This window comes from Oncorhynchus nerka, linkage group LG13, assembly GCF_034236695.1.
Source record: "Oncorhynchus nerka isolate Pitt River linkage group LG13, Oner_Uvic_2.0, whole genome shotgun sequence".
NCBI lineage: Eukaryota > Metazoa > Chordata > Actinopteri > Salmoniformes > Salmonidae > Oncorhynchus > Oncorhynchus nerka.
The window spans coordinates 61,632,938-61,660,879 of NC_088408.1; the positions used below are offsets into that span (position 1 = coordinate 61,632,938).

Genomic DNA, 27,942 nt, shown 5'->3' on the forward strand with positions numbered 1-27,942 from the left:
CAGTAGAGTATGTGGCGGTAATGCACCAAAACGTTGGACGCCCACTGCTGATAAATCCCACCGAAAAAGAAGTACGTACAGAATAATACTATATGCTCTGAGACCAGATTGCAGCAAACCACTGAGCATCGTCGACTTCATTCACATAGGTTAAATTAGAAAAACACCGAGCAGCGTCGACCTCAATTACAAATTGAAATAGGCCCACTTAGCTAGGTACTTGACCAAAGCATCTCAAACTAACGTTACCTAGCTAGTTTAGCTAAATGAATTGTTCTGTAATTTTCGCCGGTCAATAAACAATAAAATACGAACTGTGGTCCTTATTGGAATTGCGTGGGAATAATCTCTTCCTGCGGTTGTCAGTGGTTAGCTAGCTACTGGTCTTTCGTTTCGAGGTCATCCTCACCAGTGTGTGTCGAGTTAGCTAACGTTACAGCACGCTTTTTAGAAACTAGGCTTGACTAGGTAGCTAACTACACAGCTCGTTAACAATTTAGCTAACGTTTGTTGAAAGTCGTCTCCAGTTGGAAAAGAGCAGACATGAAGAATCTTCCTTATTTCTGCCGGGGGGAAGTCGTTCGAGGATTCGGACGAGGAAGCAAAGAACTAGGAATTCTCACAGGTAATGTTAAACGTAGCTAACGTTATCCTCTAGATATGTTTGTGTTAACGGTATGCTTCACCCGCATGTGGTTTGATAATTATGATTTGACTTCACTGCTTAGATAGCTAACGTTACTGCTGTTGGCAACTAGTTAGAGATTATATAGGCCTTGTATCGCGCTAACACATTAGCTAGTTCATTTAGTATTTTAGCTGGCTATCTTTTTTATGACTGAAAATAATTTAAAGGAAACAGTAAAACAAATCCATGCGCGAAACAGATAACTACAGCTATACAACGGGTGGATCTAATCCTGAATGCTGATTGGTTAAAAGCGCGTTCCAGCACGTGTCTGTTCCACAAATGACCACTGGCAAAATCTATGACGTTAAAATGCCTATTTACTCTGTTCCTTTTGACTGCGCAATCCACTGTCCTTTTTATTTTTTAAATATTTATTTAATTTAACATTTTAACTAGGTAAGTGTTTTAAGAACTACTACTTATTAACAATGACGCCTTCACCACCCAAACCCAGACGACGCTGGGCCAATTGTGCGCCGCCCTATGGACTCCCAATCACGGCCAGTTGTGATACAGCCTGGAATATCGACCCCGGCAGGGAAGTTATAAACTTGGTCTCCACTATAGAAAGCAAATCTAGACATTCTCACATTTCTTTTAGACTAGCATTTAGTTTTCAACAGCGGCGATTTGTATCAACCTTACTCTCTGTCTGACATTTGCAACATGGTTTCAATATTCAAATTCTGTCTCCAACTGTCCCATAGTAATGAATGTGTATGGGGTCGGGACGAGCGAGTCAGGCTGCGTTTGTCAGTCGAAATCACGAATCAGTTCATTTTTATGGATCTAATATACAAAATGTCCATACAATTATTATTTTTTAACTAAGTGCAGCTAGTTTGCATGATTTCCAGCTTCAGTTAGACGTTTGTTGTGTTAGCCATGTTAGTTTAAGTGTCGCCGGTTTTCATGTCAGAAATCTGTCCATTTCCAGTTCGGCAGTTAATATATAATTAAAATATCCAATGTTATTATCTGTGACATAAAAAAAGGGGTCAAATTCCGGTTTCATGTATTTAGTCTAACAGGCACACTGTGACAGACAGCGAAGACAACTATATTACACTGAATGGCTGTTCAGATCGGACAGTTCTGACTTGTCTGTAGTGTTTCTGTAATATAGTTGTCTTCGCTGTCTGTCACAGTGTGCCTGTTAGACTAAATACATGAAACCGGAATTTGACCCCTTTCTTATGTCATAGATAATAACATTGGATATTTTAATTATATATTGACTGCCGAACTGGAAATGGACAGATTTCAGCCATTCAATGGTCCTGCTAGAATAAGAGCAGAATAGAATATGAGCAAAATTGAAAAAAAAACACACAATAGTATGTGAAATACTTAATAAAGAAATAAGATGCTGATGAGATTGGTAACTACATAATATACTTATACCAACCTGATCTCTATTTCTCAGAAGAATGTATTTTCTTCAGGATTGCTCTGTCTTTGGCCAGCTTCTCCATGAACTCCTGGCAGGGGAGGTTGAAGTTTGTCTTCACAATAAGCATGGCCTTAATGGTAGGAACAGTGAACCTATTTCTTGCTGTTGTCCATATCATTCATTTGGGAGAACACTCTCTCGACTGGTGCATTACTTCCAGGTAAGCACATGACAACAGACTCTACATTTAACATTTACATTTAAGTCATTTAGCAGACGCTCTTATCCAGAGCGACTTACAAATTGGTGCTTTCACCTTATGACATCCAGTGGAACAGACTTACAAATTGGTGCTTTCACAATAGTGACATCTAGTGTCAGCCACTTTAAATAGTGCATCTAGGTCTTTTAAGGGGGGTGAGAAGGATTACTTTATCCTATCCTAGGTATTCCTTAAAGAGGTGGGGTTTCAGGTGTCTCCGGAAGGTGGTGATTGACTCCGCTGTCCTGGCGTCGTGAGGGAGTTTGTTCCACAATTGGGGGGCCAGAGCAGCGAACAGTTTTGACTGGGCTGAGCGGGAACTGTACTTCCTCAGTGGTAGGGAGGCGAGCAGGCCAGAGGTGGATGAACGCAGTGCCCTTGTTTGGGTGTAGGGCCTGATCAGAGCCTGGAGGTACTGAGGTGCCGTTCCCCTCACAGCTCCGTAGGCCTCTACATTTACATTTAACATTTAAGTCATTTAGCAGACGCTCTTATCCAGAGCGACTTACAAATTGGTGCTTTCACCTTTGACATCCAGTGGAACAGCCACTTTACAATAGTGCATCTAGGTCTTTTAAGGGGGGATGGGGAGAAGGATTACTTTATCCTATCCTAGGTATTCCTTAAAGAGGTGGGGTTTCAGGTGTCTCCGGAAGGTGGTGATTGACTCCGCTGTCCTGGCGTCGTGAGGGAGTTTGTTCCACCATTGGGGGGCCAGAGCAGCGAACAGTTTTGACTGGGCTGAGCGGGAACTGTACTTCCTCAGTGGTAGGGAGGCGAGCAGGCCAGAGGTGGATGAACGCAGTGCCCTTGTTTGGGTGTAGGGCCTGATCAGAGCCTGGAGGTAGTGAGGTGCCGTTCCCCTCACAGCTCCGTAGGCAAGCACCATGGTCTTGTAGCGGATGCGAGCTTCAACTGGAAGCCAGTGGAGAGAGCGGAGGAGCGGGGTGACGTGAGAGAACTTGGGAAGGTTGAACACCAGACGGGCTGCGGCGTTCTGGATGAGTTGTAGGGGTTTAATGGCACAGGCAGGGAGCCCAGCCAACAGCGAGTTGCAGTAATCCAGACGGGAGATGACAAGTGCCTGGATTAGGACCTGCGCCGCTTCCTGTGTGAGGCAGGGTCGTACTCTGCGGATGTTGTAGAGCATGAACCTACAGGAACGGGCCACCGCCTTGATGTTATTTGAGAACGACAGGTTGTTGTCCAGGATCACGCCAAGGTTCTTAGCGCTCTGGGACGAGGACACAATGGAGTTGTCAACCGTGATGGCGAGATCATCATCTCTAATCTAGCTAGGTTAGTGTGTGGGATGTCACTCGCTTTGAAGTGGGTAACCACCGTACTCCCTCTCTGACTAAGCGGTGTCTCAGATGTTTTCCATTCTTCAAGCGATCCCCCCTTTAGGAACTCTTGCAGGCCAGTAACCTCGTCACACAATGCATCCTCATTGATGGTCACATTGGGGAATTTTTCCTGCAGTGTACCTTCTGGATCTCTTAACGCAGAGGTTGCCTTTTTAAAAGGAGACAATGTAAATCTTTTAGATTATCTGTGTGCTTTCCCCATGCTTGCAAGTAGTTCACAGCCATAGTGAAGAACGATTGGGATGTTTTGAGAAAGCTCTCTTTAGACATGGCTCCATTTCCCTCTAGCTCTCTCAGAAGTCCTCTGACCAAAACTGTAATGAAGTTGTTGTCGTCACGTCTTGCAGTCAATTTTGCCTCAAAGTTTCTCAGAATTGCAGCGGACTCCACAGCACAGCGGTCCTGGCCTTTAAGCATCTTGATCGTGTCACTGAATTACGGTCAGGTTTCCATTGACAAAGGCCAGCCAAAGTTCAGTCAGTGGATCTTCAAACATTGTTCGCAGGACAACAGGGCATCTGTCTTCAGAAAGAAAAAAGGATTTCAATGGCACATACATTTTCAGCACTCTTTCTAGAGCAGGGAGCATGGACAGCCAGCGAACATTGCTGTGTCCTAAAATGTTATGGTACTCCTGGTCAAAAAAACTCAAAAGTCCTTCAGTCTTTCTACTCTGATGGTGAAAATATGAACATATCCAAATATCGTTGTGAACAGGTACTCAACATAATATCCAAAGCTGTTCTGACTGTGATATGAATGTGGGCAGGACAACCTAAGCCACCTCCCACTGCAGAGCATTATTTATTTATTTTTACTTTGGTATGGACATTGACCCTCCCCAGCCTATTCAGTCCTCCAAAGTTGGTATTTGTTGTCGGCAGAGAATGCCACGACTGTTTTCCAGGTTACATTTTTGGATGACAACCAGGACCTCAGCTGCAATCTCCTCTGCTGTTTCTCCTTTCAATTCAACAAAATCAAGCAGTTTTGTTTCCACAGATGTGCTGCCATCATATCTTACAATATCTGACTACTATAGGCAGCAGCTTAACATGTCCATGATTGGCGCATCAATGGACAGGGACACAAATTCAACCTGGTCTAGGTCCTGTGTCACATTTTGTCCTAGCACATGTAAACTTTGGCTCATAAAGCTTTTGTGTCAGTTGTGTTGTGCAGTCCATAGATCTGTAACTATGATTGTGTCGCATAGTGTGGTATGCAAAGACACCCTACTGCACAGCTAAACCATATTCTTCTTGGGAAGGCTCTACCTTCTTGAAGAATGTGGTGACAGAGGGCATACTAGAAGAAAAAGAAACGCACACCTATTAAGACGAGGTGCTGGCTAGCGGAGTAGAAAACTTGAAAATAAAAGAGCCGAACACTCTAGGAGCTCAGATGCTAAAATGTAATTACCAACGTTTCGACAGCCAAGCTGTCTTCATCAGGGTATAATCACAAACACTGCGGGATGACTCGTTTATATAGTGTCAAAAGACACCGGTGTCTGTAATCATGGCCAAGAGTTGCCTAATATCATTGGTTAATAATCAAATATTAAAATGTCATACAAAGAACCGCATACAAACAACAAATGGATAGCATACGATCATAGATTAATTTGACTACACAAGTTTACAAACAATTACAATGGCAAAGTCACAATCACAAGAATGACTTCAGATCAAAGTCTACGTTGAGACCGAAGGGCGCAAGGGTCTTTAAATTAAAGATCCAGGCAGCCTCTCGTTTTAACAAATTATCAAGGTCACCCCCTCTCCTAGGGAGGGTGACATGTTCGATGCCAATATAACGCAGGGATGAAATCGAGTGGCCTGCCTCCAAGAAGTGGGCCGCAACTGGATAAGTAAAGTTTTTACACTTAATGGTGCTACGATGCTCTGAAATACGTACTTTTAATTCGCTTTGTTTTACCTACATAATTTTTACCACAAGGACAAGTTATAAGATGAATAACTGCCTTAGTGGAGCACGTAATAACACCTTTTATTGGGATCGATTTCCCTGTTTGTGGGTGTTTGAAGGATCTACATTTAAGTGCCATTGCATTGAGCACAGCCATTACATTTGTAATTTCCATCCAGTAGGGGCGCAAATAGACGTTGTTCAGGAATATCTTGGGGTGGTAAATCAGTTTACCAATTGGTCTCTGAGATTTCTGCCCCGCGAGAATACGACCAAGGGAAGGTCCGAAAACACATTACAGAGACTATCATCGGATTTTAGGATGTGCCAATGTTTGAACAATTCCCTTAATTTGTTCAGAGCACTTTGAATAGTGGGTAGTTAGAACGCAAGAATGCGTCTTTTTGCGAGACTGACCTTGAAAAAGGTCATGTTTTGTTTTGAATTTTCTCAATGGCAATATTAATCTGATCATTCTTGTAGCCCCTCTCCTTGAACTTTCTTTGCATCTCAGCCAGAGGGCATACTAACACAGGCCCTCAGAGGCTTTATGCTTTTTCGTCTGCTGATGTTCTACCACTGCCGTTCTTCTCCGGCTGCCAATTGAAAGAGAGGAATTACAAAGGGTGCAGTGAACCATTCGATTGTCTTGACCTGAGTTTATAAATGGAAATTCTCTGTTTTTCATAAAGAGTGCATTTCCGTTTCTTGGAAAGAGTCATTGTATCTCCTCTGTCTGCTCTTCACTCTCCTTGTGTCACTCTTCTTCCTCAACTTTTTATTCTCCTTTTTTCTTCACTAGTCTTCCTTCCTTTCCTTCTCTTCACCTTTCCACCTCACTCTTCTACACTCTCCTTGCTTCACTCTTTTTACTCCATTAATTTTTCCTTCTCCTTTCTCTCCAATCTGTATTAATAAATAGCATACTATTAGATAAAATACTTTGGTTAACAGATTCCCATTGCTTGCCTCATTTTTGTATTTTATCTGAAAAACATTGTTTGGAATGATAAATTGGCAGGCTCTGTAATCATACCTTTCCTCCTGTCTCCTTCACTCTTCTTCGTATCCAGTCTTCCTTTCCACGGCTACTGTTATCCATGAACCTTTCTAAATATATTTTCACACTACTTATGATAATGCCAAACCATTAAAATTGTAATCTACAAAAATATTATCATAATTAATTGTGCATTCATTTAATATAATCATATTTTCAAAATAGCACGTCCACTGCATGTTTACATGTGAACGTTTTTTAACCTAGCTACCATAACAGTAGCTAGCTAACCAACTTAGTCTACATAGCTAACGTTAGCTAGCATAACCTTATAGAGCAGATCATCTATCTAGATACTAGCTAGTGATGTTATGTCACAATTTATTATCTCAAACGATTGTAACGTACCTGGCTTGAAAATACGTTGTGGTGATGTTGTGGATTCACTTGATACTCTGGCCGAATTTTCCACAGCAGTTTTCTCTAAAACTATCGCGAGCAAGTAGTTAGTAGAAGAAGAGTGAATGAAGTTGCTATAGCGAGCAGCCCCCTCTGTTGGCCTAAACAAGCACAACGCGATTGAGACATCAACCCGTAGGCTCTGCTGCCCGGTCTTTCTTGCCAAGTCAAATATTTCACTTTGCGGTCTGTTTTTAACGCACAGTTAAAAACGGGGACATTTCCGGGGACAGGCCACCAAAAACGGGGACTTCTGGTCACCCTTTAGTTAGATAGCTTTTCAAAACAACAGCGTCCTAACGAGAGCATTTTTTTCCTATGCCTGGCGAAATCGTGCCTCGTTGTTAAATGTCACTAGAAAACCGTTTTAACAAATGCAGCTACTACTGTAGTGTATAGTTAGCAAGCAAGGGATAAAGAACGTTTCCAGACAATATGGCAATGGAAAAACAGACTGGACGACTGGGTCGCGTCTCTGTCAACCGACAGAACGAACGACCAGCCGGCTTGCAACCCTAGATTTGTGTCGGGGCTATATATTGTGGAAGGATGACATTGTATGAATAAAATAACCAAAATGTAGCTTTTGATGACAATACGTCAATCATATTTGAATATGTTGCTAACCCATATTATAAAAGGGATAATTTCCGAGAAGCCATCATGGCAAACGTGCCAATATATCCTCAACACCGGCTTCTGGGGCATTCACACTTAATGAACGAACTAGATAAGTTGTACTATTTTACTAGCTAGCTAGTGGACATGCCTGAAACATTTGACATGATGTTAAAGGTTCACTACATGACCAAGAGGATGAGGACACCTTCAAATTAGGGGATTCTGCTATTTCAGCTGCACCTGTTGCTAACAGGTGTATAAAATCTTGCACACCGCTGTGCAATCTCCATAGACAGACATTGGCAGTAGAATGGTCGTATTGAAGAGCTAAGTGACTTTGAACATGGCATCCTATTGAACGTGGCACCGTCATAGGATGCCACCTTTGCAAAACAAGTCAGTCAAATTTCTGCTCTGCTAGAGCTGCCTCAGTCAAAGTGCTGTTAATGTGAAATGGAAACGTCTAGGCGAAACAACGGAAGTTGCGAAGTGATAGCCACACAAGCTCACAGAACGGGACCGAAAATAATTTCACATCCCTCCTATGTACTTCACGATTTTGGCTCATGGTGTTACTGACTTTGTCTGAAGGACAAGTGGCTGAAAAAAATAATGTCAAGCCCTGTAATGTTATTTGAATGTCTCTTCTGATCAGCCAACTTCACAGACTCTGTGGTGGAGCTCCTGCCTGGCGACATCAGCACAGGAATCTACTATGGCTGGGCGTGCGTGGACAACGGAGACATCCACAAGATGGTGATGAGCATCGGCTGTAACCCTTACTACAACAACGCCAAGAAATCCATGGCAAGTCCAGCTCGCCCACCCATATAGGTTTTAAAGGTATATAGGCCAATATAGTTGTGGCAAAATATATTGGCACCCCTGCACTTCTCAAATAATTCCCTATTTCTTCCAAAATAAGTTTGAAAGATTAATAAAATAAAAAAAAGTTGGTCTCCACACCTTTTTGGACTCTCAAAATTGCAAAACAAATTGTATTTTTTTAACTTAAGTTTAGAATATATATATTTGTATTTACAGTACCAGTCATGTTTGGACACAGGTACTCATGCAAGGGGTTTTCTTTTACTATTTTCTACATTGTAGAGTAATAGTGAAGACACAAACTATGAAATAACACATCTTGAATCATGTAGTAAGCAAACAAGTTTTAAGCAAATCAAAATATATTTGAGATTCTTCAAAAAGTAGCCACCTTTTACCTTGATGACAGTTTTGCAATCTCTTGGCATTCTCTCTGCCAACTTCACGAGAAAAGCTTTTCCAACGGTCTTGAAGGAGTTCCCACATGCTGAGCACTTGTTAGCTGCTTTTCTTTCACTCTGCGGTCCAACTCATTCCTAACCATCTCATTTGGGTTGAGGTTGGGTGATTGTGGAGGCAAGGTTATCTGATGCAGTACTTTACCGCTCTCCTCCTTGTTCAAAAAACCCTTACACAGCCTGGAAGTGTGTTTTGGGTCATTGTCCTATTGAAAAACAAATGATAGTCCCACTAAGCACAAACCAGATGGGATGGCGTATGGCTGCAGAATGCTGTGGTAGCCACGTAGGTTTATTGTGCCTTGAATTCGAAGTAAATCAGTATCACCATCAAAGCACCCCCACACCATCACATCCCCTCTTCCAGATAGCGACTCTAGCAATTCTAGAGTTTCCTCTGGGTCCTGTATGAAGATGCAACGCTACTAGCTAATATTGGCTTCTAACTAGTTAAATCAAGCCAGATAACCTTATACTAGCAAGTCAACTCCGTAAGCGGCAGAGAAATTTGTATTGCGAGTACCGTGTCGAAGTAGTTTGGGGTGAGCTCTAAGTCTATTGGTTGACTTAGTGCCATACTGATAGGATTATGTTTCATGTCTATTGCTGTGTTCATTTTGAGTAGTATGTCTGATAATGGGTTAGGTTATTCTAAAGGTATTTGAATTGGGAATGAGTACACACCTAGGGTTATTTCATTTTCAACCCAAGACCACCCCTTTTAGACCACAACCAGATTTGACCCTGATTATGACAAGGGTGTGTTACTTTGGTGGCTCTGCCGAGAGCCCTTTATCATTTACCCAGGCTGGACTGGGGGCTTGTAGGCCTGTTGTAAGGCAGGTCCTCACCAGACCTCACCGGCAACAACGTCGCCTATGGGCACAAACCCACCATCGCTGGACCAGACAGGACTGGCAAAATGGGCTCTTCACTGATGAGTCGCGGTTTTGTCTCACCAGGGGTGATGGTCGGATTCGCACTTCGTCAAAGGAATGAGCATTACACAGAGGCCTGTACTCTGGAGCGGGATCGATTTGTAGGTAGACGGTCCGTCAAGGTCTGGGGCGGTGTGTCACAGCATCATCGGACTGAGCTCATTGCAGGCAATCTCAACGCTGTGTGTTAAAGGGAAGACCTCCCTCATGTGGTACCCTTCCTGCAGGCTCATCCTGACATGACCCTCCAGCATGACAATGCCACCAGCCATACTGCTCGTTCTGTGCGTGATTTCCTGCAAGGACATTGCAAGGCAGGAATGTCAGTGTTCTGCCATGGCCAGCGAAGAGCCCGGATCTCAATCCCATTGAGCACGTCTGGAACCTGTTGGATCAGATGCATACAGCAATGGCCAGTGAGCAATGGATGAAAGTTCCCATCACTGTTGGCAGTGATGTGTAGGCAGATATTTTTCAGTGGAGTGGCTGAGACTTGGGATCCTCCAGAGAGCATCCCTTCACTATATGCATGTCCCACGACCCTCGTGAGAGGATCTCCAATCCTATGGGGAAAATATCTAAATACTTCTGTTCTCTCCAGCCACCGACTCTCACCCCAGTTCCTCTGAGAAGTTGGAACTCAAGGATGGTCTAGTCTACTAAGTGACACACACCCCAGTCAGAGGTCCACCAACTGGTGCTCCCTCAGAAGTAACACTCCCAGGTCCTGCGCCATGATGAGATGGTCGCATGGGTGTAGACAGAACCAATAGGCTGATAAAGGACAGGTTCTATGCATGTCCCGTAATGTAGAGTCCTGTGTCTGAAACTGTGTGAGAACAGTTGCCGAAATGGGTCGATCTCTAGCAACGTTCCATGGGATCTGATCTGAGTAGACTTCCGTTCCCTAGCCCCTGACCAACAAGTTATAGGTAACCTGTTAGAGGTGACACTGTCCACGTCACCCAGTACGGTCAGGTTTTCTCAACAAAAGATAAGAAAGTGACTACAGTGGCACGGGTACTGCGAGAACTCTTCATAGACCACTGGTTTTCTGTCCAGGGTGCATTTTGACCAAGGAAGAGACTTTTGAAAGTAAACTCATTAGTTGTTGGGAATCAAGACGTCTCGAACCACACCCTATCACCCCTAAGAAGACCAACCTGAGAGGTTCAACCGAACTCCTGAACGAGACAGACGGTTGGAGTCAGCATATCAAGTCTTTGGTGCACGCCTACAATTGTACAGGAAATGAACCAAAGCTGCTCATTGACCTCTGCTTCAGTGTCTGCCACCAAGAGAAACCCAGCTGTGGGGTGGGAATAGCTGTTTTCTGTATTTTACTCAGACCCTTTGCTATGAGACTTGACATTGAGCTCCGGTGCATCCTGTTTCCATTGATCATCCTTGATGTTTCGACAACTCTGTTGGAGTCCACCTGTGGTAAATTCAATTGATTTGACATGATTTGGAAAGGCACACCTGTCTATATAACGGTCCCACAGTTCAGTGCATATCAGAATAAACGAAGCAATGAAGTCAAAGGAAATTTCCGTAGCGCTCTGAGACAGGATTGTGTCGAGGCACAGATCTGGAGATGGGAACCAAAAAATGTCTGCAGCGTCAATGGTCACTCTAACAGCGCTCCAGAGTTCCTCTGTGGAGATTGGAGAACCTTCCAGGAGGACAACCATCTCTGCAACACTCCACCATTCAGGCCTTTATGATAGAGTAGCCAGACGGAAGCAAGTCCTTAGTAAAAGGCACAGGACAGCTCGGTTGGAGTTTGCCAAAAGGCACCTAAAAAGGCACTGTCCTTGCGTGGCCCAGCCATAGCCTTGACTTGAACCCGATCGAACATCTCTGGAGAGACCTGATTCACTGTGCGACAACGCTACCCATCCAACCTGAAAGCTTGAGAGGATCTGCAGAGAAGAATGGGAGAAACTCTGCAAATACAGATGTGCCAAGCTTGTCATACCCAAGAAGACTTGATGCTGTACTTGCTGGCGATAGAAATACTTATGTAAATGTGATATTATTGTAATTTTAAATCAATTGTCATTATGGGGTATAATATTTACTACATTTTAAAATAAGACTAACATAACAAAATGTGGAAAAAGTCAAGGGGTTTGAATACTTTCCAAAGTCAATGTATAAGGAAATTCTAGGGTTTCCTCGGAGTCTCTTGTGAAGAAACGTCATCTGGCAAAGCTTGCTTTCCGTTGCCCACCACTGCACTAAATACCGACCGCTCTAGCATTGGAACTCCCTCTCCAAAAGCGCACGCACTCAAGGCAAGCGCAAGGATTGTGCTTGTTCATCTAGTTCCGTTGAGGTAAGAAGCATAGGCCCTGCAATGTAGTAAGACTTAACTACCAGAGGTCTGAACTGTTTAAAAAAAGAAAGGGGGTACCCGGTTTTAAAGGTTGCGACTGATTTTGTTATTGACTGTGTGTGGTGAATGACGTCGGTTTTTAATTCTATTTGATTGTCTTGGTGCCAAACTGATTTTATGTGTAACTGCTATTGAATGTCTATTTATTGAGGTGTTGCTTGTTCATAGAATTGAGAAATTTTGCTAGGTGTATTTTGTTGTAGTGTGTCTAACAGATCATGTTATACTAACAGTATTTGAATACAGCTGCACCATTGAGAGCATCCTGACTGGTTGCATCACTGCCTGGTATGGCAACTGCTCGGCCACCGACCACAAGGCACTACAGAGGGTAGTGCGTACCGCCCAGTACATGACTGGGGCCAATCTTCCTGCCATGCAGGACCTCTATACAAGGCGGTGTCAGAGGAAAAATTGTCAAAGACTCCAGCCACCCTAGTCATAGACTGTTCTCTCTGCTACTGCACGGCAAGCTGTACCGGATCTCCAAGTCTAGGTCCAAGAGGCTTCTATTCCCAAGCCGTAAGACTCTTGAACATCTAATCAAATGGCTACCCAGACTATTTGCATTGCGCCCCCCCCCTCCCCTCTTTTACACTACTGCTACTCTGTTTATGATCTATGCATAGTCACTTTAATAACTCTACCTACATGTACATATTACCTCAACTAACCGGTGTCCCCACACATTGACTCTGTACCGGTACCCCACTGTCTATAGTCTCGCTATTGTTATTTTACTACTGTTCTTTCATTACTTACTACTTCTATTTCTTTTTTTTTAAACTACATTGTTGGTTTAAGGGCTTGTAAGTAAGCATTTCACCTATTGTAGTCGGCGCATGTGACTAATACACTTTGATTTGAAATTTGGGTTATTTCATTTTAGACCCTCGACCACCATCAACCAGACTTCACCCTGGTTCGGATAAGGTGTTACCTATGTTTGTGTCTTTTGGTTGACTGTTGACATTTTATTGATTGACGTGTATTACAGGAGACTCATGTGATCCACACGTTTAAAGAAGATTTCTATGGCCAGATCCTCAGTGTAGTCCTGGTGGGATACATTCGTCCAGAGAGGAGCTATGACTCACTTGGTAAGAGTGAGTACTGGTGTACACACACACGCTCCTCCATCCTTGTACACACACAACCATCCTCAGACTTAAGGCCACACATTCTCGCCCCTTCTCTGTGTTTGCAGATGCCCTTATAGCAGCGATCAACCATGACATTGAGGAGGCCAAAAGAAAGCTGGACCTCCCTGAACACCGCAAACTCAAAAAGGACAACTTCTTCATTGCCTCTGCCAGCTCGTCCATGACGTCGTCCAACAAGATCACGAAGGGCCACTGACCTCTATTCACGCAACAACTCTCGCATTGCTGATCACTTGGTAAAGTCGCTGTCGCAAGTATCCATCCAAATGTAATTTTTCACTAGGCCTAGTGACCTGGCCGGCAGAGGCCTTGCTTGTATTTTAGTGTGGAGCAAACATGAACCCCTGACGTTAAGGAGTGCCCCGATTACTTCATCAAAAAGAGCCAAGTGATTTTTACAAACACTGCTTTGGGTGTTCTCTATTGCAGTTTGAATGACTGGGTGGCTCTCCTGTCTGTTATGCTCTTTCTTTCTCTCATATATAATATATATAAAATATACTGCCAATATGTTACTTTTTGGTGCCAAATGACATGATCCTGGTAATGTGCAACTCCAGGAATTGAATGTCTGTTGAGAGGAGTCCTGCACCACCAAATCCACTGCTAAATGTGGCAGGTTGCCTAGTGGTTAGAGCGTCGGTCAAGTAACTGAAAGGTTGCTGGTTCAATAACTGAGCACATGAGGTGAAAAATCTGTCGGTGCCCTTAAGCAAGGCGCTTAACCCCCACTTGCTCCAGGGACGCAGTAGTAATATGGCTGTCCCTGGTCAACACTTGTTCCCTGTACCTATCCAGCATATGTGACAAAATGTTCTTTTGAAATGAATGGTAATTTTGTATTGTTTAGAATTGGGGTTCAGTCTCATGGCTTTGCACTTAATATTTTCCTCCTTTTCATTTTCGGGTGTATTCAAAATGTCTGCCTTGAAGCAGAGAAGTCCTCTATCTTGCATTTGGCTAAATAGTTGCATTATACACAGCACTGAATTCATCCGCATTATTTTATTTGAGAAACTGATGTTCTTATTTGACCTACACAAACTGCATGGTTGGCTAAAGACATGCTTGAATGCAGCTTCCAGTTCTCTGATTTCCTTAGTTCCTCATTGGTCAAATCCAGCATTCTCCCACCCCAGCAGTGAGGGCCATTTTTATTTAACACTAAAGATTTGTCTGACATTTTTTTAAATTGGTCCACATAACTGTATGTTGAAAGTTTCCAGAATTTAGTTTTTACTGACTTAACCTTGTTTGGACCCTCATTCCACTGAGATAAGAGAAGAATGAAGCCTTGTTCACACTGCAGGCCTTAGTGCTCAAATCCGTTTTGGAGTACGGACTGTCCAAACAGCAAGTTACAAGTGACCAAATCAGATTTGTGTGTTCAGACCGCAGTCATTTGCTGACATGGCTACGCAAGTTGTTACTATGACAACGGGTGCGTGAGCAGTGGTGTAGGCTGATTTTGTTGGTGGTGCTCTCATGCTTCCTGTCACTCAGAAGTTGTGTAGCAAGCTAAGGTGACACCAATGCCTGCCATGAACATTTCCCAGTTGCTTTGAATGTTCAAAATGAGTGCATGAGCACTTTTTTAAAAGCTCAAAGGATATGATGACCCAACTTTCAAAACGAGTCCTTTTTGGCTAGCCCCAGCAGTCAACTAGCTAGCTAGGTAGCTCTTTAGCATTCTAGCACATTTTACTAATTTGTTTGTAAACCATTAAGCTAGTTAGCTACATGTTCTTGTCAAAGTTGGCAAGCAACAAGACATACCAAATAAGTGTTAAAAATAATAATAATAAAAGAGTGCAAGTACATCAGATTTGACCATTCAGACAAGTCAAATGGCCCGGAATCAGATTTGTAGTTGATTTCAAACCACCTATGAAGGTGGTTTGAAATGTGGCTTCAAATATCTGATTCCCTGTGCTCCTGGGCTATTCAAACTTTAGATTTTTTTTCTTCAAATCAGATATGCAAAAAAACAAAATGGATTTGAGTCACTTCAAACTGCCATTATGAACAAGGCTCAAGTCCAAGGCTCTGATTCTCTGCAGATGGATGTGGTGGGCATGTGTGCGTTTTTCTTTCTTTGTCATTTCGTCAGAGGACAAAGTGGACAGTGTTGAGCATGCGTACATAACGCTTTATAATAAGTTGTTCAAAATGAGTTGAGCTAATGTGATTTGAGATTTTAATGTACTTGAGAGACTGTTCCTCTGCCATACTCTTGGCAGAGGAAACAGTATGGCTGGTGTTAATATATTCATGTTTACGTAGACCAAATCTGTGAATACGGTTCTATATTTCCCCCCCCCCCCCCCCCCATGTTCCTCTTCAGATTTTGAGCTTTGTTCCTTTAAAAAATACGTCATGGCCTTTTTATTATTGCAGGATACCTTAATAAATTCCCCCCCCACCCATACCCAGAAAATGTACTGGGGTAAGCAATTGATATGCATAAGTAAATGGTATTCAACAATGACGTATTGAAAGCTATGGGATGGGGATCGGTCTCTACCATTTTTAAAAGGCCAGAGGGAAAGTTTTCTCTTGGTTAATTTATGGTTACTGTTTGGTCAGAGTACGGACTCTGCACCAGTTGTCGAGGGATTTCTGTATTCCCCAGACCTATATGCCTGAGTGGTTAGCAGTACTATACCTTAGTACCACAGGACATAGACCAACATATACATACGGTTTCTCAAACGTATACACAGCAGAATCTGTGTTAATGTAAACCCAATGTGCTCACTGTCGGTCTTATCTGACTTCCCCTGTCATTAGCCTGTGCAGGGTTTCCCAAACTCTGTCCTGGGCCCCCCCTGGTACACTTATCATGCAATGCTAGTTATCTCCTCAGTAGTGTAGTCATGGGTGTCTCCTGGGAGGGGTAAGAAATGTGCTGAAGCCCACTCGAGAGCCTAGCAGCCCCAAGAAATATTGTATTATTACAGGCAGCACTACACAATGACCGTGAAAAAATGTTGGTGCCACCACTGACTAGTTAAACCTACAATATACAGTAAGAGAACATGACTCAACAAGGGCCATTCTAATGTTTCTCTGTTTCCCCCAGCTGCAGTGTTCTGTTTTTTTAATGGTATTACTCTGAAGGCCGGGGTTGTGTTCATCAGGTCAGTAGCTGGTTTATTAATGTTTTTCATCTGGTCAGACCCCTATTGAAATGTTTCCCTGTGATTTCAAGTTTTGTTAGGACTACAGCTGTCTGGGTGTGTTTGTCCTCTGTACCTAACTGTCAGATGTTCTATAAATCAGTGCAGCTAGAAGTGCTCATTAAACTGTCAAAACAACATGGCTTATATTTGATCAAGTACTAGGCACTAGTGTTGGATTAGGCAACTGTACTCCGAGGCATCTGTTCGTAATACTAGTAGGCTTGCTCTCCAGTTTGGCACCAAACCACAACCCTGAGCCAACATGTTTCCTTTGTTTAATATGAGATCATCTAGCTCAGTCGAGACCGTGCTCAGTAGAATCAGGCCAATGCCATTAACCAGGGTCATCTGCTTCTTCTCCCACTCTTCTTTCACTTGTATTCTGCCTTTATAAAGAAACAAAGTGTAGGATGGCAGAATGGCCTGTTCCCAAAATGTGCTTTAGCTGGATAAGCCACGTCCTTGTAAATAATTGATATGCTTTCCAAGAGTTTACCCAACCTCCAATACAATGTTATTTTCTAGTCCTTTCAGCTGTGATTGCATACGTTTGACTGTTGTAAGAAATCATGGAGTTCTGTAGTTATTGAAGCATCATGTCATAGCTTTGGCTTTTTGTTTTGTCATTTCCCAGTTAACCATGGGTCTGTGTTCAAGGACCAGTCGTATGTGTTGGGCTCGTTCAAAATCCTTCTGTCCTGCTGCTGTATGGTCCTGCCTGACGTTGTATTCTTATTAAACATGTTCGAAGATGCATCTCTCGTAGGCTGCAGTGTAACTGTCAAAGATTATTCAACAATAATTTATTTACTGGTAGTACTCCTTTGCACAGGTGATGCTTTCAGTGGTGTAAAGTACTCAAGTAAATTAAGTAAAGTACTACTTTAGTCGTTTTTTGGGGTATCTGTGCTTTACTATTTATTTTTTTGACAACTTTTACTTCACTACATTCCTAAAGAAAATTATGTACTTTTACTCCATGCATTTTGCCTGACACCCAAAAGTACTAGTTACATTTTAAATGCTTTAGCAGGACAGAAAAAAAAGTCAAATTCACACTTATCAAGAGAACATCCCTACTGCCTCACATCTGGTGAACTCACTAAACATAAATGCTTTCTTTGTAAATGATGTGTTGGAGTTGCCCCTAGCTGTCAAAAAAAAGTAATACAAAAGGAAAATGTGCCATCTGGTTTGCTGAATATAAGGAATTTTATGTATAGCATTTACTTTAACTTTGTACTCTTACTCAAGTATGAAAATGTATTACTTTTTCCACCACTGTACTTAAGTACATTTAACATCGGATACTTTGACTTTTACTCAAGTAGTATTTTACTGGGTTACTTTCACTTTTACTTGAGTCGTTTTATATTAAGGTATCTTTACTTTTACTCAGGTATGAAATTTGAGGACTTTTTTCCACCTCTGGACACTTTGCTTGGGGTGTCCATCATTAATCTAAAAGTCACTTTCATTGTTCATCTCCATCTCGGCAGTTACTGGGTGCATCACAATTCTGCCACGTGGCTTCCTCTAACAGTCTCCTCTTCATCGTCTGCACTGATCTGAAAACACTACGCTAGGTGAAGGCAATATGGTGGATAAGATATTCACTGTGAATTGTCTCTAAATTGCTCCATCACATTAGTGAATGTGAAGGCAGGGGAATGGAGAGGAAGCCACCTTACACTGTTGAGATGCACCCAAGAGCTCTCATTTTGAAGCACTCCCTTTTCATGCCAGCAGGCGGCAGCATAGCATCACACAAAACCAGGCAGTCGCCTCTCCTACACCTATCTGCCCACTGTGGGGGATGAATATGATCTATTTAAACATACCAATGCAGCCTAATCCAATCCAAACTATCCTCTCCACATGCGAAGTTCACCAAATTCAAACTAATCACAACCAGCTCAGCCCACAGATGTCACAAAAACAGAGACCACTGGGTGAGTTTATCTGTCTCAGGACTGTCGCAAATAAAAAGTGTGAATAGGTGTTGCTTACAAGAAGAGGGTGTACATTCATATTTGCTAACCCTAACCCAGACTTTTAATTATAACCTTGAGCATGACTTACAGTAACCAGGCCTGTAAATAACAGTAAGCCGCTAACCAAAACGCCTAATTCCCCTCCCAACCATCAGAGAGTTGCCTGGGATACGCCTTACCCTATTCCTGTCATCCCGACAGCTCTCGGCAGCCAAAACATCCCGGGAGGAACAACAGGAGCAACAAAAGCTAATTCTTCAGCCGTGCCCAATAGGGCATTCCTGGGAGACGGGGCTGCTTTCCCCCAACGCAGCACTACACAGCTAAGCGGCTAGCCCTCCCAGCACCCAAAAGCCAACACGGCAGGGGGGAGAACAAGCCTCTACCTGGGAGAGCAATTATTCAGAGTGATTTCCTTCAGATACCACAGGCACACAAAGAATTTGAAAACAATTCCAATTTTGATAAACTCTCATATCAGGTGAAATATTTTTTATTTTACTAGGCAAGTCAGTTAAGAACAAATTCTTATTTTCAATGACTGCCTGTTCAGAACGACAGATTTGTACCTTGTCAGCTCAGGGGTTTGAACTTGCAACCTTCCAGTTACTAGTCCAACGCGCTAACCACTAGGCTACCCTGCTGCAGTGTTCCAACACAGCAGCAAGATGTGTGACCTGTTGCCACAAGAAAAGGTCAACCAGTGAAGGAGATTGGGCACGGCTGTAAATAGAACCCATATTTTGTACTTCAACTATTCGCACATTGTTAAAACACGGCATATAACACAACTAATCTCCATTCTTTTGTGTAATGTTTACTGTTAATTTCTGAAAATGCCTCACATCAATATTAATGGAGCATGGCAAGAGGAAAACTTCTTCTACAGCTTTTCAAAACACACACACAAACTGAGGCATAGACGTTACAAGCACACACACATCCAGTCAAATTCACACGCACAAGCTGTATAAGCAAAGTCTTTGTTGGGTTACTCAATCCTCCTGGGGAACAAGGGAGATGAAGTTTACAAGAGACCCGTCATTATGTGACTCCTGGTTCAGGTGCTAATCACTCGCTACAAAGCGAGCTGGGGATCAGAACACAACTACAGTACTGTGTGCGCTATGCTCTACGAGGTATATGGAGAGTTTATGAAGACATCAAGACAACTGGAGAGAGAGAGAAGAAATAGAGAGCGAGACAGATCACATTCAATAGAAATATCTTTGTTCATCAAATTACAGGCTCTTTCACTCCCCCTCATCTTACTCATATTTATATTTAATTGAACCTTTATTTAACTAGGCAAGTCAGTTAAGAACAAATTCTTATTTACAATGACAGCCTACTCCGGCCAAATCCGGACGACGCTGGGCCAATTGTGCACCGCCCTGTGGGACTCCCAATCACTGCCGGATGTGATACAGCCTTCTTAGCATCCTTACAGTTTGGAGAAGTTTCAGTTTAGATACGCATGTAATCAAAAACCTGCATGTGGCAGAGAGGAAGGGGGGCTATAGACACGGGGGTCTGCTATCTCTATGAAAGGGGTCCACACGCACTTGGGTTTTTATCAACACACTGATTGCTCACTTCATCTCTGACATTTCAGCCGGTGGAATCAAGTCGCCGGAACAATAATCTCTAAGTCTTCATCTGTGGCTTGTCTTTTATTTCAGAGGTTTATAATTACCAAAAGTGGGGAGAAGGGGGGGTGACGATGAAGAAAGACATTCCCCCCCACGATGAAGAACATCTTGCATGTGCCTTTCTTAATTCTGAATGAATAACACAGAATAATGTCTTTCTAGTATGGTGACGGGCTTCGCCCGAAATGGCCGAAGACGCAGGCCTGGTATTCAGCTAGGGTGCAGGAAATGGATCCCACAGGAAGGTTTAGGGGGTCTGAAAGGGGGGGGGTTGAGGCAGTCTATTGTGGTCTATAGTAGTCTGAAGCGGGGGCCTAAAGTAGATTTCCGTAGACTCGCAAAGGTGTACTTACCTGTAGGATATTTACATCAAACATATGGATCTATCAACACTGGCACCACCGGAGCCACTCAAATGTCCAATACATTGCTTTATACTAAGTAGTATGCTGGCGTAGATATTGGAGTCATACATACATACTCATTGAACTATCAGGCGCACAGTAATATACTAAGGCTATCTATGACCAACGCTGAGACTGAGGTGAGATAGGGGTGGCTTTACAGCAGAGCAGAGTGGGAAAGGTGTTAAGTGCAAGTGATGGGGCGTGAGCTGTGGCAGGTTTCAGGGCCCATGCAGGGGATCAGTTTGGACATGTCTGCCACATATGATCAGAATGAGCTGCTTTCCTTGCAGATTTCTCTACATCTTTCTGCTTTCTCCCTATCTCTCTGTGCTCTCTCTCTCCCTATCTCTCTGTGCTCTCTCTCTCCCTATCTCTCTGTGCTCTCTCTCCCTATCTCTCTGTGCTCTCTCTCCGTGCTCTCCCTATCTCTCTGTGCTCTCTCTCCCTATCTCTCTGTGCTCTCTCTCCCTCTCTCTGTGTGTTCTCTCCTTCACGTTCTACCCCTCTGTTCTTTCTGTCTCTCTGTGCTCTCTCTCTCTCTCCCTCTGTGTTCTCTCCTTCACGTTCTACCCCTCTGTTCTTTCTGTCTCTCTGTGCTCTCTCTCTCTCTCCCTCTCTCTGTGTGTTCTCTCCTTCATGTTCTACCCCTCTGTTATTTCTGTCTCTCTGTTCTCTCCCTCTCTCTGTGTGTTCTCTCCTTCATGTTCTACCCCTCTGTTCTTTCTGTCTCTCTGTGCTCTCTCTCCCTCTCTCTCTCTCCCTCTCTATGTGTGTTCTCTCCTTCATGTTCTACCCCTCTGTTATTTCTGTCTCTCTGTTCTCTCTCTCTCTCTCTCATTGACTTGTTATAGCTGTTTCTCTGTGGTTTTCAATATGTCTACCCTCCAAACATTCTCTCTGTCTCAGTCTCACAGAGAGTCAATCTCTCCTGGGAGTAATAAGGCCAACAGACAAATATAAACAGAGTAGAAGATACAGTGGAGTAAAGTTGCTGTGACGTAATCCCCGAAAAATGTAAATACAGAGTCGTAGAACAGAGAAGACGAAAGTAGATTAAAAGTGATAAGGGGAGAGAGAGAGAGAGACATAAGATAAGAAATGGTGTGTGCTTGGTGGGGTGTTTCACCTTCGCCACACTCCAGAGGAATACACAGTCCGTCTCTGAGGTAGTGGGGCTACGGAGCAAGCGTCACACTGCCTCCGCCAGGAGTGAAAGAAGCCCTCTGGACACGTGTCACAACACTCCCCTCCGTAAAGACACCCGTCTGTCTGGAACTTATCTAAGGCCAGCCCGAAGAGACGCACAGGCAGTTTCATTAACACAAACACACTGACAGACAGTTACCTACTAAGGTTGTAATGTTGGTGCATGAACGCTGTCCATTCCATATTGTTCCGATGTTTCAGGCAGGAAAAATACAGCTTCATGGCCATATATCCCATTTGAGGTTATTACAATAGTCATTTGAAGTGTAAAATCCTGTTGTGAGGTCTTATCCAGTGACTGTTATAATCAACAGTACCAGCAGGAGGTTGAAAATGAAAAATCTTTCTCAGTTACTTTTTTCTGTTTCTCTTTAAGGTTTATCCCCCTTCCTGTTTACACTCTTTCAACACCCTATTCCCCTCTTCTCTCCCCACATTTTTTTGTTCCATCCCTGGATTAAAAACATTCACATTCAAAAACATTCATTTTTCCATCAGGAGTGAGTTAGCTGCGTGAGATCTATCAGTATTCTGAGGTTCTATGAATATGAGAGAACATCTTTGAAAAGCACATGAAATAGAGGGCATGGTGTTATTGTCTTGCCTCCTCATATTCCAGATAGACAAATGTTAAACAGAACCACATTTCATGTTCCGGGTCGCCTCAGAGAATAATATTGACGTATACACTAATTCTGTGAGTGAGTTTATAAGGAAGTATATAGGAGATGTTGTATCCACTGTGACTTTTAAATCCTACCCTAACCAGAAACTGTGGATAGATGGCAGCATTCATGCAAAACTGAAAGCGCGTACCACCGCATTTAACCATGGCAAGGCGACTGGGAATATGGCAGAATACAAACACAGTAGTCATTCCCTCCGCAAGGCAATCAAACAATCAAAATGTCAGTATAGAGACAAAGTGGAGTCGCAATTTAACGGCTCAGACACAAGACGTATGTGGCAGGTTCTACAGACATCCACGGACTATCAAAGGAAAATAAGCCACGTCACGAACACCTGTGTCTTGCTTCCAAACAAACTAAACACCTTCTTTGCCCGCTTTGAGGATAATACAATGCCACCCTACCAAGGACTGTGGGCTCTCCTTCTCCGTGGCCGACGTGAGTAAGACATTTAAACGTGTTAACCCTCGCAAGCCTGCCTGCCCAGACAGCATCCCTAGCCTAGCTTCAGAGCATGCGCAGACCAGCTGTCTGGTGTGTTTACCAACATATTCGGGCCCTCGGAGTGTGGTGTCAGGAAAATAACCTCTCACTCAACGTCAACAAAACAAAGGAGATGATCGTGGACTTCAGGAAACAGTAGAGGGAGCACCCCCCCCCCTTCCACATCGATGGGATAACAGTGGAAAAGGTGGAAAGTTTTAAGTTCCTCGGTGTACATATCACTGACAAACTGAAATGGTCCACCCACACAGACAGTGTGGCGAAGAAAGTGCAACAGCGCCTCTTCAACCTCAGGAAGCTGAAGAAATTTGGCTTGTCACCTAAAACCCTCACAAACTTTTACAGATGCACAATTGAGAGCATCCTGTCGGGCTGTATCACCGCCTGGTATGGCAACTGCACTTCCCACAACCGCAGGGCTCTCCAGAGGGTGATGCAGTCTGTACAACGCATCACCCGATGTCACTGGAAGGCCAAAAAGATCATCAAGGAAAACAACCACCCAAGCCACTGCCTGTTCACTCCGCTACCATCCAGAAGGCGAGGTCAGTACAGGTGCATCAAAGCTGGGACCGAGAGACTGAAAAACAGCTTCTATCTCAAGGCCATCACACTGATAAACAGTCATCACTAGCACAGAGAGGCTGCTGCCTACATACAGACTTAAAATCATTGGCCACTTTAATAAATGGAACACCAGTCACTTTAATAATGCCACTTTAATAATGTTTACATATCTTGCATTACTTATCTCATATGTATAGGTATTCTATACTATCTATTGCATTTTAGCCTATGCCGCTCTGTCATTGCTCATCCATATATTTATATATTCTTGTTCCATACCTTTACATAGATTTGTTTGTATTAGGTATTTGTTGTGGAATTGTTAGATATTACTTGTTAGATATTGCTGCACTGTCAGAACTAGAAGCACAAGCATTTCGCTACACTCGCAATAACATCTGCTAACCATGTGTGTGACTAATAAAATTTGATTACATTTGATTTGAAAAATTATGAAGCTAGCTTGCTAAAAATATATGTATACGTTGATTTTAGCATTGGCAAATTGGCTTAGGCTCGTAGCGTATAAAACATTGCTAGATTCACAAACATATTTTTTGCAATTCTGAAATTTATTGGAATTAGCTAGCCAGCTATGGGTAACTGTAGCTAGCTACCGGACAGGAGTGCTAGCTAGATACGTTAGCTTACTAGGTACATTAATAGCTTTAGGTTGGTTGTTTTTAAGCTCATACTCAAGATTTCCACCAAGGGCGTTGCCTCTACGATCATCACTCTCCCTCGATTGGGCAAGAGACTTTTAAGGTACACTCGAATGTGACGGTGTAAACACCATTCAAGGGCTAAGGGTTTAGAGCCGAGGGCTATCTACTTTGAGTTTGAAACGCAGCCCATGTCTCAATTGTCTCAAGGCTTCAAAATCCTTCTTTAACCTGTCTCCTCCCATTCATCCACACTGATTGAAGTGTATTTAACAGGTGAAATCAATAAGGGATCCTAGCTTTCACCTGGTCAGTCTATGTCATGGAAAGAGTAGTTTGTACACTCAAGTGTATGTGTGTACGTCTGTGTGGTGTGTGCATGAGTAAGTGTATGTGCGCTAAGGTGTGGAGAATCAGAGCAGGGGGTCAGTCCATTTCAAGTGTTCAGCAGTCTGATGGCTTGTAGACAGAAACGGTCTCTGAGCCTGTTGGTATCAAAAAACATGCTCCGATACCGTCTGCCCACAGTAAGGGAAAGAACAGCTCATGGCTGGGGTGTGTGGGGTCTTTGATGATGCTGTGTGCCTTCCTCAGGCACCGTTTCGAGTAGATGTCCTGAATGGGTGGGAGATGTACTGGGCCGTCTTCACCACCAGCTGGAGGGCCTTGCGGTCGTGGATAGAACAATTCCCGTACCAGGCCGTGATGCAACCGGTCAGAACGCTCTCGATGGTGCAGCAGTAGTGTTTGGAGAGGACCCGCGGTGCCTTCTTCAGCCGCCCTAAGAGGGCACAACAGCGTTTACTTCCTAACAAGAGTGGTGGTGTTGTTGGTCCATGACAAGTCCTCGGTGATGTGGACACCGAGGAACTTAAAACTCGTGACTCTCTCTACTGCAGTTAGTCGGGCTTGATAAGGCGATTGCATAAAGTCAACACGGGCTTTACATTAAAGTCCAGTTAGCTCTCTAACATCTGCGATCCAATCTGTTCATACAGTCATAATAAACTTGAATAATACATTTGAATCATGCTCCATGTAGCTTTATACAATGGGTGGATCTAATCCTGGATGCAGATTGGTTAAAACCACGATCCAGCCAGTGTCTATTTAAGCAATAAGTCATGTTGTTGAGTTTGCGTCCCTATTATCTTCCCTTCTCTGTGCACTTTTCGACTTTTTTGCATGGATTTAGCCACGCAAACTCCCTCCTTCTAATGCTTACACCAATCCTATGCTTTTAAATTCATAACAAGGAGTTTGCAAGCGCTCACTTAGGGCTCAGACACATCAATAGCGTTTGCTGGCCGAGAGTACTTAGCACCTCTGAACGTAATGTGCGAACCGATTTTACATGTCGAATCATGTCAGACATCTACAGCCGGTAGTCCCTTAAACCACAGTGCACTGAACAATCGCTGACAAACGCTAGGGCCACGTTTTGTTCGATGTGTGCGAGAAGGGTGGAGAATTGGGCATAGCCCTCATGTGCTCTCGCAGCCACCTGTACGCCCTGTACTGCAGGCTACAGCGATATTTCAACATAAGGGTTACACTACGGCATTGATTGAAATATATTCCTATTGTAGTCCCATCCTATCCCACTGAGCTTTTGTTTACATACCAGTGAATATTGTAAATTGTCCAACAGTGGGGACAATAACCGATACTATGAATGGGGCTGATATATGGTTTGGACTGGAATGCGTGATTCAGTCTCATTTTCCTGTTGTGATATTTGAAGGCTACACAATACTTTTTTGGAAGAGAAGCCTTTCTATATAAGTTAATTTGCTCAAGACCACACAGTGTGCCTTTCAACTCATCTATTTTGTGGTTGTGTGAGTGCTTACTTTGACTTAAAGGTGCTGCATGGTCAGTCCGACGGCTTCATTGGCTGTGCAGCATTTAGTCAGGCCAAGCAGCGCAGATCTGTTGAGAAGGAAGTTGTCAAGGAAGTGAGTTTGTGTTCATACAGGACCTCCCGTCCCCACCTAACGTCAACCAATTATGTCAATGAGGAGGTATATGGAGCCCTCTGCACTGTTACAACATTTGAGAGGCACAAGGTTATGCGTTCAATTTGGCCCCTGCTTGCCCCCGGAGGCCCCGAAATTGCGTAACACCATCAATACAGCGCCTCCAACCACATTTTCAGATCAAGCATAAATTGTCTCTTAAGGGTAAAGGGTACATTTGTGTCCTGATTGTCAACCCTTCTTCCAAAGTGTGCACTGTCGTGGATTTTACAACATTGGAAACTTTATAGTCAATGGCTATACCAATCCAGTGTTTGTAAATCTATTTTGGGGAATAATCCGTATATTCGGCTAATAAAACTTGAAACTCATTCACCCTTCATTTGCCCGGAATAGCTGTGGCAATAGTATTTAGTCTAGTTCAGTGTTATTCTTGGTCCTAATGGGCAACAGTGTATTAATTGTCATACCTACCTGCACTATAACTACTCAAGACCATACTTGGGTAAATTTAGCGAATTAATGGTTGGAGCGTACAGTTATCGTGAACAATAAAAACATAGGGCATTTGAATTGTGACTAGTGCAATTGCCATGAATTGTACATTGATGATCTGTTTTAAGTTTCCACACATGCTAACCGTTGCATAATTTGTACTCCTTTTTCACAGGTGGTTCCGGCTGATGACCCGTCTCCAAAGCTGAGAGAAAATGAGGAATATGACTTTGTTTACAATACTACCACTAATGTTTTGAACTGTATTGATGAGGAAGATGAGCGCGGTTACACGTGGTCTGCATTTGTGAGTCCATTTGGATGTACTGCCAAATTCTCTAAAACGAAGTTGGAGGCGGCTTATGGTAGACATATTAACATTAAATTATCTGGCAACAGCTCTGTGGACAGTCCTGCAGTCAGCATGACAGTTGTACGCTCCCTCAAAACTTGAGACATCTGTCTCATTGTGTTGTGTGACAAAACTTCACATTTTAGAGTGGCCTTTTACTGTCCCCAGCACCTGTGTAATGATCATGATGTTTGATATGCCACACCTGTCAGGTGGATGGATTATCTTGGCAAACGAGAAATGCTCACTAACAGGGTTGTAAACAGATTTGTTCTCAAAAGTTGAGAGAAATAAGCTTTTTGTGCATATGGAACATTTCTTGGATATTTTATTTCTGCTCATGAAACATTGGACCAACACTTTACATGTTATGCTTATATTTTTGATCAGTTTATATGAACAAGGTGAAATATATTTCAGTCATGGTGTCAGAATTCACTGCTGTATTAAAGCAATTCAGAATTAATTGAATGTCTGATGTATTGTCTCTACCTTCTTGCCCTTTGTGTTGTTGTCTGTGCATAATAAGGTTTTGTTCTGCTACCATGTTGTGTTGCTGCCATGTTGTTGTCATGATGTGTTGCTACCATGCTGTATTGTCATGTGTTGCTGCCATGCTATGTTGTTGTCTTAGGTCTCTCTTTAGCTTGTGTTGTCTCTCTTGTCGTGATGTGAGTTTTGTCCTATATTTTTAGGAGGCATTTTGCCTTTTGGTAGGCCGTCATTGTAAATAAGAATTT

The 27,942-nt window shown here is 43.1% G+C and overlaps 1 protein-coding gene and 1 long non-coding RNA gene across 4 annotated transcripts; one reads left to right on the forward strand and one right to left on the reverse strand.

The window, feature by feature from the left end:
* The first annotated feature begins 141 nt into the window (after nucleotides 1-141).
* Nucleotides 142-27,884, forward strand: LOC115139788 (riboflavin kinase-like). Of its 3 annotated transcripts, XM_065026533.1 has the most exons (5): nucleotides 142-625; nucleotides 8,381-8,532; nucleotides 13,348-13,456; nucleotides 13,558-13,749; nucleotides 27,026-27,884. In XM_065026533.1, exons 1-4 carry the CDS (start codon nucleotides 544-546, stop codon nucleotides 13,707-13,709), a joined length of 495 nt encoding a protein of 164 aa, XP_064882605.1. In that variant the 5' UTR covers nucleotides 142-543; the 3' UTR covers nucleotides 13,710-13,749; nucleotides 27,026-27,884. The 3 variants fall into 3 exon arrangements, with proteins under 3 accessions (XP_064882605.1, XP_064882604.1, XP_029533434.1); XM_065026532.1 differs by lacking the exon at nucleotides 27,026-27,884 and having other exon boundaries at nucleotides 13,558-17,588; XM_029677574.2 differs by lacking the exon at nucleotides 27,026-27,884 and having other exon boundaries at nucleotides 144-625; nucleotides 13,348-13,450; nucleotides 13,558-17,588.
* Nucleotides 3,362-7,183, reverse strand: LOC115139789 (uncharacterized). Its single transcript, XR_003865159.2, has 3 exons — nucleotides 7,054-7,183; nucleotides 6,682-6,755; nucleotides 3,362-4,235 (listed from the first exon to the last, which is right to left on the reverse strand). It is a non-coding gene; the product is annotated as an uncharacterized LOC115139789 (long non-coding RNA).
* Nucleotides 27,885-27,942: the final 58 nt, after the last annotated feature.

Excerpts from the sequence above, each read along its gene's own strand:
- LOC115139788 (XM_065026533.1), top strand. The coding sequence starts at position 544 with ATGAAGAATCTTCCTTATTTCTGCCGGGGGGAAGTCGTTCGAGGATTC. Across the intron at positions 8,533-13,347 it reads ACAACGCCAAGAAATCCATG|GAGACTCATGTGATCCACAC; the intron begins GCAAGTCCAGCT and ends CGTGTATTACAG. Across the intron at positions 13,457-13,557 it reads CTATGACTCACTTGGTAAGA|ATGCCCTTATAGCAGCGATC; the intron begins GTGAGTACTGGT and ends CTGTGTTTGCAG.